The sequence below is a fragment of the Hippocampus bargibanti genome, linkage group LG09 (assembly GCF_051943395.1).
Source record: "Hippocampus bargibanti isolate YZ-2025 linkage group LG09, ASM5194339v1, whole genome shotgun sequence".
NCBI lineage: Eukaryota > Metazoa > Chordata > Actinopteri > Syngnathiformes > Syngnathidae > Hippocampus > Hippocampus bargibanti.
Genome location: NC_142742.1, coordinates 2,005,600 through 2,019,764, shown reverse-complemented (window position 1 = coordinate 2,019,764; position 14,165 = coordinate 2,005,600). Strand labels below are relative to the sequence as shown.

General features: G+C 37.8%; 1 protein-coding gene across 4 annotated transcripts; it reads left to right on the top strand.

Moving 5' to 3' along the window:
* The first annotated feature begins 647 nt into the window (after positions 1-647).
* On the top strand, positions 648-13,975 carry LOC148893249 (RNA polymerase II elongation factor ELL-like). Of its 4 annotated transcripts, none has more exons than XM_089005061.1 (12): positions 648-964; positions 4,045-4,089; positions 4,175-4,296; positions 5,004-5,167; positions 5,559-5,860; positions 6,369-6,493; positions 7,584-7,926; positions 9,173-9,248; positions 10,856-10,919; positions 11,894-12,065; positions 13,143-13,186; positions 13,275-13,975. In XM_089005061.1, the coding sequence occupies exons 1-12, from the start codon at positions 845-847 to the stop codon at positions 13,423-13,425; spliced, it is 1,728 nt and encodes a 575-aa protein (XP_088861187.1). In that variant the 5' UTR covers positions 648-844; the 3' UTR covers positions 13,426-13,975. The 4 variants fall into 4 exon arrangements, with proteins under 4 accessions (XP_088861187.1, XP_088861185.1, XP_088861186.1 ...); XM_089005059.1 differs by having other exon boundaries at positions 10,853-10,919; positions 13,275-13,974; XM_089005060.1 differs by having other exon boundaries at positions 9,170-9,248; positions 13,275-13,974.
* Positions 13,976-14,165: the final 190 nt, after the last annotated feature.

The window sequence follows — 14,165 nt, the reverse complement described above, 5'->3', positions numbered from 1 at the left end:
CATGACGATATATATATATATATACACACATATAATTTGATGTATATGTATTTTTTTATTTGTATGCGTGTGTATCTACCTAGATATATCTACAGTGCATTCATATATACTGTATCTCTTTATGTGCCCCGCAGAAAAAATATCCTGTGACTGTAAAGTGTCCTTGAGAGTTTTGAAAGGCGCTTATAAATGAAATATAGATAGATAGATTTATATAAATATGTATGAGAGAGAGAGATCGATATGCATACGCTCACACAAAAGTACAATTTTCTGCGTCACAATTATTTTCTGATCATTTTGAGAAAATCTTTTCCTTCCGGCTTTTCCCTTCAGGGGTCGCCACAGCGAATCAATGTCCTCCATCTAACCCGGTTTTGTGCATCGTCTTCTATCACAAAATTTGGAGTAAATAAATGTAATATTTCATTTTCCAAATATTTAAATTGCGTGACTGAAACCCCCCTCCCTGTACCCATCAAATTATTGCAAGTGTAGAAGCTTGAGGTGTGCTTTTTGAAGAAATTCCCAAATGCGTAAGCAAGGAGCCAAACAGGAAGTAAAGCGTACGTCACTACTTCGTCACCGTTTATTTACTCCTCTTAGCCAATCAACCCCGCTATTACGTTGTGACGTCACACGGCGTACTCCAGAAGAGGGCGCGAGAAAACGAGGGGGCACAACAGGCAGCGTTGTTCTCTTCTTATTTTTTAATTCTTCTTTTCTGCTTATCGCCCCCTTTTCGTTCTTCTCAAATCTCGGCCAATGTGCGTTTGTTTTAAACCCCCGAGCTCGGGAAGCAGCAGCCGACCAGGCCGGTAGGCGGGCGGCCCTGCGTGCGGTTATGCTAGAGGAGAACCGCGGCTACGGGCTGTCCGGCGGCTCGTTGGCGAACGTCTCCGTGTTTCACCTCAAACTAACTGACAGCGCGGCTACAGCCATTAGCAAGCTTCACCACGACAAGGTAAGCTAACTTGATTAGCCGCCTTTAGCCTTCATCCTGCTATCTTTTTTTTTTAATTAAAAAAAGGCACTCTCTTAAGTTGAAATAGAATTCCGTGTTACATAAGATAATGCGGATAGAGACTGGCGGTTGGGGGCAATGGTGGGAGTAACAAGCCACAAATACTGCATTACTGGCCCTCAGTCATTTTTTTTTTCAGCCATTAATATTATCAATTGAGTGACAATATTCCTTCTTTTTACTTGTTTCCCTCGGTGGTTCTCCAACTTTTTTACAGAATACAATGTACGACAATTTAGGGGTGTGCGTCTCCACAAACAAGGATTAAATTCGATACAATGATGTAACGATTTTTAAACGATAACGATTTGATTCGATGATATTACAATTCGATTAAAAATCGTACGGCTGAAGCTTTGGTCGTGGTTGAAGAGAATGAAACGCTCAACGGCCATATTGTCTCGGTTCATTAAACTCCAATAAAATAACAAATCCGGCGACCATTCTCTTTAAATGATCCTGTGACCTCTCCACTCCTTTTAAGATTTGTCCAGAATTTTTCAATAGGGTTGAGGTCTGGGTACTGAGATGGATATTGGAGGAGCTTGATTCTGTCTCCCGAACTAAAATTGACTTTTTTTTTTTTTTTAGCACATTTAACCACGGGTGCGCCGTTGAATATGGGATTGGGGGCAATTTATATTGAATTGTTATGAATACGGGTAGCATCCAATTTACGACCAGCTCGACTTACGACCACCCGTACTTACGAGCACGACCTCCAGACCCTATTTTTCAAATTTTAATTCTACGCCTGGCACCGCAACGCGCTAGCATGCCGGCAACGTGTAGGAATTTTGGCCAGCCAGCCAGCATCTCACACTCGCACAGCAATCGACCGTGTGATGGCACCAGAGAGGGGGAGTTTGCCAGTCATTTAGCCTCCGAGGCTCTATTCAACATTTTGAATGGATTTCGACTTACGACCGTTTTGACATACGACCGTTTGGTCGGAACGGAACTCGTTCGTAAGTCAGATGTTACCTGTATTTAATTTGTAAAGAATATTTGCCATGTGTTTAATCAGCTATTTTATTATTCATCATTTTATTTATGGTTTTATTGTTCTGTGTATTGTTCTTTTAATTGTAAAGTGTCCTTGAGTGTTCAGAAAGGCGGTTGTAAATTAAATAATAATACATTTCATTCATAAGTGCCGTTCAAAACTCTCAAGGACACTTTACAGTCACATGATATTTTTTCTGCGGGTGAGCAGTGGCAGCCACACGCGCCAGCGTTCACTCAATGTATTATTATTATTATTATTATTATTATTATTTTGTCAAAAATGTATTATTATTTGCCAAATCAGGAAAACAAGTATGTTTTTTTTCATTAATTCAAAATAGTCAATTTTTTACTTCTCCCTACGGGTAATAGCCAATTTAATAAATGAGAAACCATTTTTGTGACGTTTCTTTCCGTGCCAAGATAAAATATGTCATACCCAATTACGATTAAAAAATCCTTTAAGTGCGAATTCTTAAACCACTTCTACTTAAGCCGCACTAAGTCCAAAAATGACAAAATAAGACAGAAAAAGAAAATGGACAACATTGTTCGATTGCAAACACACGACAAAGTACAGGAAGTCGGCACACTTCCTCTGTTGAAGCACTTCTCCTCTTTGAATGCTTCGTCCGTCCCATAACATGGAAAGAACAGTTAATCTCCTGCCAGGGTTTTCCCGCAGTCCCGTCACCATGGTGACGGGGAAGGACACCGGAGTGAAAACACCGTTTGGCACATGTTAAGTTGCAATCCGTGTGGTTTGTGGTAAACAAACGATTCCACGTACACTTTGACAGAGGGATCATTAAGAAAATGGCCGAAATGGCTTTGATTGACAATTTTTTGGGGGGCCATTTTCTGTTCATCGTGGCCCCTTTTGCTTTTTTTTAAATTATCGTGTTACAGTGATACCTTGGCTTACGAACAGAAATTGTGTGTAAGGCGAAAAGTGTGTATCCCAAACATTAATTTCCCATAGGAAACAATCAAAATGAGAATAATCTGTTCCCACGTCCCCATAAAACGTAATTTTCAAAATTTCTAAGCCTTAAAACTACACAAAATATACCTTATTTTATGTATAATAAATGTGCTATGGTATTATAATCAAAGGAATAAATTGTACAGTATAATAAAGTAATTTTATTGACCTTTGTGATGGTCGTTGATGGCTTGACGGAATGGAGTGGCCGCTTTCATCAGCATTAAACACTTGATGAGGAATGTAGCCTTCTTCTGTCACCATCTTGAGGAATGATTCATTGTAAGCTTTGGCAGCTTTATCATCAGAACTGGCTGCCTCACCATGACGAATGACACTATGAATCCCTGTACGACGCTTAAAGTTCTCGAACCATCCGTGGCTACCCTTGAAATCATCAATGAATGACGAACTTCCATGTTGCCTCTTGACGATATCCGAGTGAAGTTGCCGTGCTTTCTCTGCGATAATTTTACCTTGTTCCTCATCAATTGTGTTCTGTTTAGCTAGGTTGATAGCTTTTTGCATCAAGTGTGCAGATGGCTTGTGCGGGTTATTTGTGAAGCCTGATTGATGGGATATTTTAACCTTGCAGTCTACACTCTGCCTTTGAACTATCAAATTTGAAACGAGTCCAAATTTCACTGTTTTCTATCCATTTTCTTACTCTCTCTCAGTCGTCTGCCTATCTATTTAATGTTTGCAGCTCTGTGTTTCTGTAACCCCCCCCCCATCACTGCTGCGTTCTTGACCAATCACGTGCAGCTTTAACCAAGACTGGGGGTGGGGAATAGACATTTCCTTGTTTGGAGAACGGGCTCGTTCACGAACAACACATCACTCATTGTTGCGCTGCGTTTGTATGCCAAAAACTAGTTCGTATGCCAAGATTAAATTCTCATTCATTTAACGTTCGTAAGCCGAAAAGTTCGTTAGCCAAGGCGTTCATAAGCCGAGGTATCACTGTATTGTGAACTCTTCACTATATCATGAGAAAATGTTGCGTTTGTTTCTGTTTCTCCTTCAGACTTCATCTGCGCCTCCCACCATCTGTTTCAATGGCAACCAAGGGGTAAAATAAATCCTCCCACCCCCCCAAAAAAAAAATCCACTTCCTGTTTCCTCACCTTTTTGTATGTTTCTCCCCGCCGATACAGAAAATCACAATTCCCAGCTCCAAAAGCGGCGATGATGCCAAGGTCTTCACGTTCGGGGTCACCAACGTCGCCCGCGACAATCCCCACGGCAGCTTCGACTGCATCCAGCAAGTCGGCTCCGGGTGAGACTTAAAACGGAGATGCCCGAAAGCAGCCTTGAAGTGAAACAATCCATCCAAATTTTAGTGAACCTTTTTCCTTGTTAGGCAGGAAATGGAAACCGGAGCCTAAAAAGCAAGAATTGGTCATATTTTCATTATGATTGATTTACTTGATAAATATGCATATGTTTTGGGCAAATTTGGGTGCTGATAAAGCGCTGGCCATGGCCTCTGGGAATGTTTTTTTTTTTCCACAACGGGGCAGCATTTCCATTTTTCCATGTTAGCGCTATGCTCCAGCTTCGGCTGTTGTTAAAGCACTATACTGTATAAACGTATGTATTGCATTGTATTTTGGACAGCCACCCTCATTTCAAGCTCATATAACTCCAGACGCATATAATTTAGGAATGAACTCGTTTTTTTTTTTTTTTTCTGTTAAAAAAGAGAATCTTGGGGCATCAGTGCGGGTTGGAGTGTCCACTGAGCTTCATGCTAACATAAAATGCTAACAAATCAAATTAAACCACAGAAAAACCTGTGCTGTGACTGTAAAGTGCCCTTCAGAGATTTGAAAGGCGCTTATAAATGAAATGTATTATGATGATGATGATGATGATGATTATTACAAATTTCGTACCGAGCCCAGCCCAAATTGCACGGCAGGCGCAGACAAACGCGCATTCGGCGCGTTAGCCATAAATGCTAACCGGCGCCGCCCGTCGCAGGTCGACGCAGGAGCTGTCGTCCCTGGGCGTGATCCAGAAGAAGATGACGGTGAAGGCTACGGACGACTCGTACGACAAAGCCCTGCAGAGCATGGCGCAGGCCGAAGAGGAAAACCGCAGTCGGGGGGCCATCGTCATCAAGCAAGGGGGTCGCTTCAAGCAAGGTAGCAGCCTTCTAATTGTACATTTAAAAATACAGGTAACATCCAACTTACGACCGAGTTCTCTTCCGGCCAAACGGTCGTAAGTCGAAATGGTCGTAAGTCAAAATCCATTGAAAATGTTGAATAGAGACTCGGAGGCTGAATTACACAACAACCCCTCCCCTCTGCTGCCATCACGCGGTCGATTGCTGTGCGAGTGTGTGACATGCTGGCTGGCCAAAATTGTTGTACGCGTTGCCGGCCTGCTAGCGCGTTGCAGTGCCAGGCGTAGAATTAAAATGTTAAAAAATAGGGTGTGGAGGTCATGGTCGTAAGTACGGGTGGTTGTAAGTTGGATGTTACCTGTATATGGTGTAATTTTTCTTCACTGACAAAATATCTCCCCCTGCAGGAAAGAAGGTGACAGTGCGCGCCCCAGCCCCGGCCTTGGCGAGCTTGACCAAACCCCGCCAGACGGCGGCCAAGTCGCTTCTCTCCGCCGCCGGCGGCGTCGGCGTCAAAACGGGCGCCAAGAGCAGGAGAAGCGCGGGTGCGTCCAACGGGAGGTGCGGCGTTCAGCAGCGGCCCATCAGGGAGAGGGTGTCGCACCTGCTCGCCCTCAGGCCATACAAGAAACCCGAGCTCCTGTTGAGACTCCAAAAGGACGGACTGACGCCGCCCGACAAAAACATGCTGGATTCCGTTGTGAACGACGTCAGTACCTCCGTTTACTACAATCTTCTTTTTTTTGTCATACATTGGGCGCACCGCATTATGAGGTGCTAGCTACAGTGCATCTGCTAGATGTATTTTTTTGTCGTTGTGTCGACCCACAGAATATTGACCTTTTAGGACAACATAAACATTCAATGCAGCGTAAGAAGCCTTAGACTCTCTTCTTTCATCAGAAAAAAAAGAGTTAATTCCCAAGTTATATGGGTTTGGAGTTATATTAGCTTGAAATGGGGGCAGATGTACAAAATACAATACATGGATAGCGATTTATATAGCGCTTTAACAACCGCAAACGTCAAAAATCAAATAAAAAGATAGAAAATAATCCAGAGAGTTGATCTCAACAGAGAGCCCCAAATTTGATCCATTGCTTGAGCATTTATTTATTTATGTGTGTCTTATTTATTTGTATTATTATTATTATTATTGTTGTCGTTGTTGTTATTTATTCACTCATTTATTAATTTATTTGTTTTTGTGTATCCAGGTGTGCCAACTGAATAGCCGAGACAACATGTTAATGCTGAAGGACGACCTGTACAAGGACCTGCAGAAAGACTGGCCCGGTTACACGTCAGGAGACCAGCAGCTGCTCAAACGGATCCTTGTTAGGTACCTCCAAAATGTGGCTAAATGTGTCTTGGGCGCTTAGAAATTAAATGTATTATTATTATTATTATTATTATTATTATTATTATTGTTATTATTATTGTTATTGTTGTTATTATTATATAATTCTTATTATTACTTATTATTATATAATTATAATAATAAGTAATAAGACTATTACTATTACTTTAGGATTACTATTTTTACTACTATTACTTACTATTTTTTATTGTAACTATTACTATTTTACTATTTACTATGACTATTTTTACTATTACTACTTTTTTAATGATTATTACTATTTACTATTACTATTTTTTACGATTACTATTACTATTTTTTATGATTATTACTATTTATTATTATTATTATTATTATTATTATTATTATTATTATTACTATTACTTTATTATTATTATTACTATTGTTTAATTAAAAGCGGAATAAAAACGGATTCAATCGAATAGACAAACCTGTGATAAAAAATAAGGTATATTTGTGTCGTTTTAAGGCCTATTTAGTTGAAAATTAGGTTTTATGGGCACCTGGGAACGGATTATTCTCATTTTAATGGTTTCCTATGGGAAATTAATGTTTGGAACACACACTTTTTGCCTTACGCACACTTTCTGGTAAGTTCGTAAGCCAAGGTATCACTGTATTTGCTATATAGCTGGCAAGCTACCTACCTACCTAGCTATCTATTAGGTGGCTGGCTAGCTATCTAATAGTTGGCTAGCTGACTAGCTAGCTTTCTGTCTATTTGCGTTACTTCCGGGTTGAGTGTACGCTGGGGCGCATGTAGTTGCCGCTGCTCACCCACAGAAATACTTGACTGTAAAGTGACCATGAGAGTTTTGAAAGGCGCTTATAAATGAAATGGATTATTATTATTATTATTATTATTATTATGATTATTATTATTATGATTATTATTATTATCTCCCCGTTGATTTGAAGACCAAGTGGGAATGGTTGTTTGCTGTATATAAATAGGTTCTCTGTGGGGTTTAAGAATCCTTTCATTTTCATTGATCAAAATGGCGATGAGGAAACGGGACGGGCGGATAATGGCTTCGTGGTTCCTGCGCAGGAGACTGTTCCAGCCTCAACAGAACCTCCTCGCCATCCCCGAGACCCAGGTGAGCCCCCTGAGGGACACCCCCAACTCGTCGCCGGCGCACCGTCCCAAACCCGGCCCGTTGGAGGACTACACGGACCCGCTGGCCAGCAAAAAAACACGGATATCGCACTTGACCCGCAAAGCCGCCGCCGCGGGCGCCGACGGCCATTCCGAGCGCTCGCTGGAACCCCGCAAGCTTTTGGACTCCTTGGCGCCGGCCTGCGGACAGGAAGTGGAGCGGGGAAAGAGCGCCCCGTTGCCCGCCCTTGACAGAAACACGGTGAAAAGGAAAAAAAGCAAACATAGAGAGCAGGTCAGCACGGACACACGTCACAAAGCATTTTTTTTATTTGTTTATTCATTTATTTATTTTTTAATGTATTTATTTTTTTATTTGTTGTTTTGTTTTTTGGGTGGTGGTAAAAAGTACAATAATTATATAATCATAATAATACTTTTTGAATTATTAGTAATAATAATAAATGCAAATTATTATTATTATCCCCCAAAAAATAAATAAAAATAAACAGCTGTGGCTTTTTTTTTTTGTTTTTTTTTTGCCAAAGGCTGAGCTGCACTGTATTTGTTTACAGGGCATTTATTTACAATATTGGTTAAGCATGTTGAATAAATAATAATAATGATTACTATTCTTAATTTTAATTATTAGTAATTATTATTCATAAATAATTATATTTCTATGTATTATTATTATTATTGATTCAAACATGCTTAGCCAATATTGTCAACAAATATGATTGGATTGGATTTACTTTTATTTGTCTCACAGTAATTATTTTTAATTAATCGTCGTCATTATTAATTACATAAAAATATTATTTATTGTTATTGTTATTATTATTAGTGGTCATAGTAGTATTATGAGGATGATGATGATTGTTATTGTTACTATTATTATTATTATTATTATTATTATTATTATTATTGATTCAAACATGCTTAGCCAATATTGTAAACAAATAGTTATGATTGGATTGGATTTACTTTTATGTGTCTCACAGTAATTATTATTAATTAATCGTCGTTATTATTAATTACGGAAAAATATTATTTATTATTGTTATTGTTGTTATTATTATTAGTGGTAGTAGTATTATGATGATTATGAGGACTATGATGATGATGATGATGATTGTTATTATTATTATTATTATTATTATTCTTATTATTATTATTATTGATTCAAACATGCTTAGCCAATACTCTAAACAAATAATAATAATTAGGATTGGATTTATCTTTATTCGTCTCACAGTAATTATTAATTAATAGTAGTCATTACATAAAATTATTTTTTTATTTATTATTTAATATTTATTATTTATTATTTATTTGTAGTAGTATTACGGTGATGATTATTATGACGATGATTACTATTATGAGGATTATGATGATGATGATTAATATTATTATTGATTTCAACATGCTTAGCCTAGCTGTTTAGTTGTCTATTTTTTGGGGGGAAGGGGGTACATTTTGCTCCCCAACTTGCGCTCGCCCCTCCCCCCCTTCTTATTCTCCTGATTTTCCTTCAGAAGGAAGAGGAGAACAGAGGCAGCAAAGAAAGGAAAACCGACAGCAAGCTGACGACTCAAGTTGCTGTGGACCGTGCAGGTAGGCGGAGCCTGTTTTCACACAAAACAAATTCCTCGTCCAGTTGGACAATTCGTCGGTCGCTTTTTTTTTATTCTTGAACTCATTTACTGCCAGACGATGTGCAAAAAAAAAAAATGTGTCCACTCCGGTGCCAGGGTTTTTGTCATTTTCACTCAAATTGCGGGACCCACGGATGATTGTGTTTTAGGACAACATAAACATTCAATGCAGCGTAAAAAAAAATTATTCTTTCAAAAAAAAAGTTAATTCCTAAGTTTTATGGGTCTGACGTTATCTAATCTTGAAATTGGGGCATCTACAAAATACACTAGTTTATTTGTCATAACACCTTTTTTTAGTGTTTTCCATTGTTTGAACTTTGGCTTTGACCGAGCTGCATAAAGAGCAAAACCACACCCTAAAATTACTTTTTAATTTTTTTTATTTGTCTATTTATTTATGTTAATTAGCATATTTATTTAGTTGGTTGTCTAGTTAGTTCCTTTGCTTTTTTAGTTAGCTGGTTCGGTAGTTATTTAGTTTGTTGGTTAATGAATTAGTTAATTTGTTAGCATGTTAATTAATTTGTTAGTTCCATTAGTTATATATTTATTTATTTATTGTGTATTTATTTGTTTATTTACATATATTTCTTTTTTTTTTAACTACTGATACTTTATGTTGCTGAAAAAAGTTATTTAGTTTATTTATTTATTGTGTATTTATTTACTTATATTTGATATATTTTTTAAACTACTGATACTTTAAATTGCCAAAATAAAGTTATTTAGGTTATTTATTTATTGTGTATTTATTTATTTACTTTTATTTTCATTTCAAACTACTGATACTTTAAATTGCTGAAATAAAGTTTTTTAGTTTATTTATTTATATTTATTTACTTATATTTATTTATTTTTTAACTACTGATAGTTTAAATTGCAGAAATAAAGTTTTTTAGTTTATTTATTTTTATTTATTTACTTATATTTAATATATATATTTTTTAAACTACTGATACTTTAAATTGCTGAAATAAAGTTTTTTAGTTTATTTATTTTTATTTATTTTTATTTATTTACTTATATTTAATTTTTTTTTAACTACTGATACTTTAAATTGCTGAAATAAAGTTTTTTAGTTTATTTATTTATATTTATTTACTTATATTTAATACATATATTTTTTAAACTACTGATACTTTAAATTGCAGAAATAAAGTTTTTTTGTTTTTTTTAATTTTTATTTATTTACTTATATTTAATATATATATTTTTTAACTACTGATACTTTAAATTGCTGAAATAAAGTTTTTTAGTTTATTTATTTATATTTATTTACTTATATTTAATATTTTTTTTAAACTACTGATAGTTTAAATTGCAGAAAGAAAGTTATTTAGTTTATTTATTGTGTATTTATTTATTTACTTAGATTTTATATAAAAAAAATTAAACTAAAAAACAAAATAGTTTTCACGAAGAAATCAAAGATTTTGAATCACGTCATTTTCTGTCAATGAAGAGTAAAAATCAATTTTGGGGGCCTTTAAAATAATCTCGATCAGCCCTAATTTCGACTATTTCATGTCGTTTCGTAATTGACGATACATTTGTTGACAGAAGACGCCTATGTGACATTTGACTCGGATGGCCTTCAAGCGACTGAGCAGAACACGGCATATTTAGCGTGAGTAGACGATTTTGTTGCTGTTTCTACCCAAAAATAAATACAGTGATACCCCTTGGCTTACCAACTTTTCGGTTTACAAACGTTACATTTATGAAAAATTTACCTTGGCGTACAAACTATATTTCGGGATACACACGGAGCGCCACAATGAGTGATGTGTCGTTCGCAAGCGAGCCCGTTCTCCGAACAAGGAAATGGCAGCTGACAGTTTTTGTCCTCTATACCCCGCCCCCTGTCTTCGGTTCGGATTGGTCAAGAATGCAGCAGTGAGGGGAGGTGGTTTAAACATTAAAGAGACAGGCAGACGACAGAAAGAGCGATAAAATGGATAGAAAACAGTGACATTTGGACTCGTTTCAACTTTATTGATAGTTCAAAAGCAGAGTGTAGACTGCAAGGTTAAAATACACCATCAATCAGGCTCCACAAATAACACAAATAACAAGCCATCTGTACATTTGATGCAAAAAGCTATCAACCCAGCTAAAAAGAACACAATTGATGAGGAACAAGGTAAAATTATCGCAGAGAAAGCACCTACAAGGGATCATTCCTCAAGAGGGTGAAAGAAGAAGGCTACGTTCCTCATCAAGTGTTTAATGCTGAGGAAACCGGCCACTCCATTCCATCAAGCCATCAATGACCATCACAAAGGTAAATAAAACGACTTTATTATACAGTACAGTTTATTTCTTTAATTATAATACCATCGCACATTTATTATACATAAAATAATGTGTAGTTTTAAGGCTTAGAAAATTAGAAAGTAGAAAATTATGTTTTATGGGGACCTGGGAACGGATCATTCTCATTTTAATGGTTTCCTATGGGAAATTATTTTTTGCGATACACACTTTTTGCCTTACACACTCTGTCTGGGAACCAATTAAGTTCGTAAGCCAATATATCACTGTAAATAAATACATCTCATCTCGGATTAATTTTGCGATTATCGCCATCGCCTGTCGCAGGACGTACACGGAAATCAGCAGCCCCGCTCAGCGACAACGCTACAAGGAGGAGTTCAACAAACAATACAGCGAATACCGGGACCTTCACGCCCACATCGACAGAGTCACCCGCCAGTTCATGGAACTCGACACGCAACTCAAGCAGCTCCACCGGGACTCGCACAAGTACAAGGTGACAATAATAAATAAGAATAATCCATTTCATTTTTAAGCGCCTTTCAAAACTCCCAAGGTCACTTTACAGTCATTGAATATGTTTTTTTTCTGCTGGTGAGCAGCGGCAGCCACACGCGCCAGCGTTCACTCAACCCAAAATGACTCAAATAGATAGAAAGCTAGCCAGCCGGCAAACAGCTAGCCGTATACCTAGCCAGCTAGATAGCTAATAGATAACCAGCTAGACAACAGATAGATAGCTAGGTAGCCAGCTAAATAGATAGATAGCTAGTCACAGAATAAGTTTTTTTTCTCTTGGTGAGCACCGGCAGGCACACGCGCCAGCGTTCACTCAACCCGAAATAACTCAAATAGATACAAAGCTAACCAGCTAGCTAACAGCTAGCCGGCTGGATACTTAGCCAGATAGATAGCTGATAGCCAGCTAGAAAGCAAATAAATAGCTAGCTAGGTAGCCAGCTAGATAGCTAGTCACAGAATATTTTTTTTTTTCTGTTTGTGAGCAGAAAGCTAGCCAGCTAGCTAACACCTAGCCAGCTAGATAGCTAATGATAGCCAGCTAGATAGGAAATAGACAGCAAATAGATAGCTAGCTAGGTAGCCAGCTAAATAGCTAGATTGATAGTCACAGAATACATTTTTTTTCTGTTGGTGAGCAGCGGCAGCCACATGCGCCAGCGTTCACTCAACCCGAAATAACTCAAATAGATAGAAAGCTAACCAGCTAGCTAACAGCTAGCCAACTGGATACTTAGCCAGATAGATAGCTGATAGCCAGCTAGAAAGCAAATAAATAGCTAGCTAGGTAGCCAGCTAAATAGCTAGATAGCTAGTCACAGAATAAGTTTTTTTTTCTGTTTGTGAGCAGAAAGCTAGCCAGCTAGCTAACACCTAGCCAGCTAGATAGCTAATAGATAGCCAGCTAGATAGGAAATAGACAGCAAATAGATAGCTAGCTAGGTAGCCAGCTAAATAGCTAGATTACTAGCTAGATAGCCAGTGACCAGGGGGGGGGGATACCAAACTGCACAGTAGAACTGAAACTTCACCGTTACTTTAATCTTTCTTACAGACTATTCACAATCAGATCGTCCAGGATTACCGGCAAATAAAAAAGGTTGGCGCTTGTAAAAAAAATCAAATGGCTGCGCACTATTTTCTCACCCGCCCCGCCGTTTCACATCCCAATTTTTCTAATTCCACCAGTCCAACCCCAGCTACAGCCAGGACCGCCTGCGCTGTCAGTACCTACACAACAAACTAGCTCACATCAAGAAGCTCATATCCGCATTCGACCAGCAGCAACCGGAGCGTCGTTCCGCACCCAAGTGAGGAGGAAAAACGTTTTCCTGTGAACATCACGCTTAACGGAGGGGTCTCGTTGCATAAACAATCGGAGACAAAGAAGCCCGCTCACCAGAGAAAGTGCGACGGCCGTGAGCGCCAAGGACCTACGGAGCGACAGTCACAAGCGGGGAAGCAGACAGTGACGTCGCTATGGGAGGAAAAAAAAACATTTTTTTATTATTATTATTGATGTTCACGCTGAGAAGAGTGTCTCTCATTTTCATTTTATTTTGGCGGGTGGAGGATAAGAAAATCCTGCCGGTGTCCCTCCTCTTTAAAGGTACAGTACAGACATTTGGTGGTGTTATTCAAAGTGTTGTTATACGTATTCAGGGATTTTTGGTCTACGTCTTGCTGGAAGCTAAAATAATATTAAGGTCAAAAGAAAATTGTTGCATCCTACTTGTCTTACAGAACGCATGCCAATGAGTTGTCTTTATATGTCTTTTTTTTTTTTTTTTTTGCTCACCTTTATTGCCTTGGTTGTAATGAAACGGTGAAAAGAAAGCATAAAATCAGACGTGAATAAATTACCGTTTAAATGTGCTAATAATTCAAATTGAGTCATGTTTGTTCATGTTGCGTGATTAGTTTGTAAGAGGAGTAGTTGACGTAATTGGCCGTGTTGCAGGGGCTTTATTGTTTTTATATTTTTTATTATGTTACATTTTGCTAGTACAATTCACTTGTATTTATTATTGATCATTTTGGCTGTACGTCGTCGTTTTTTTTTGGGGGTGGTAATTGG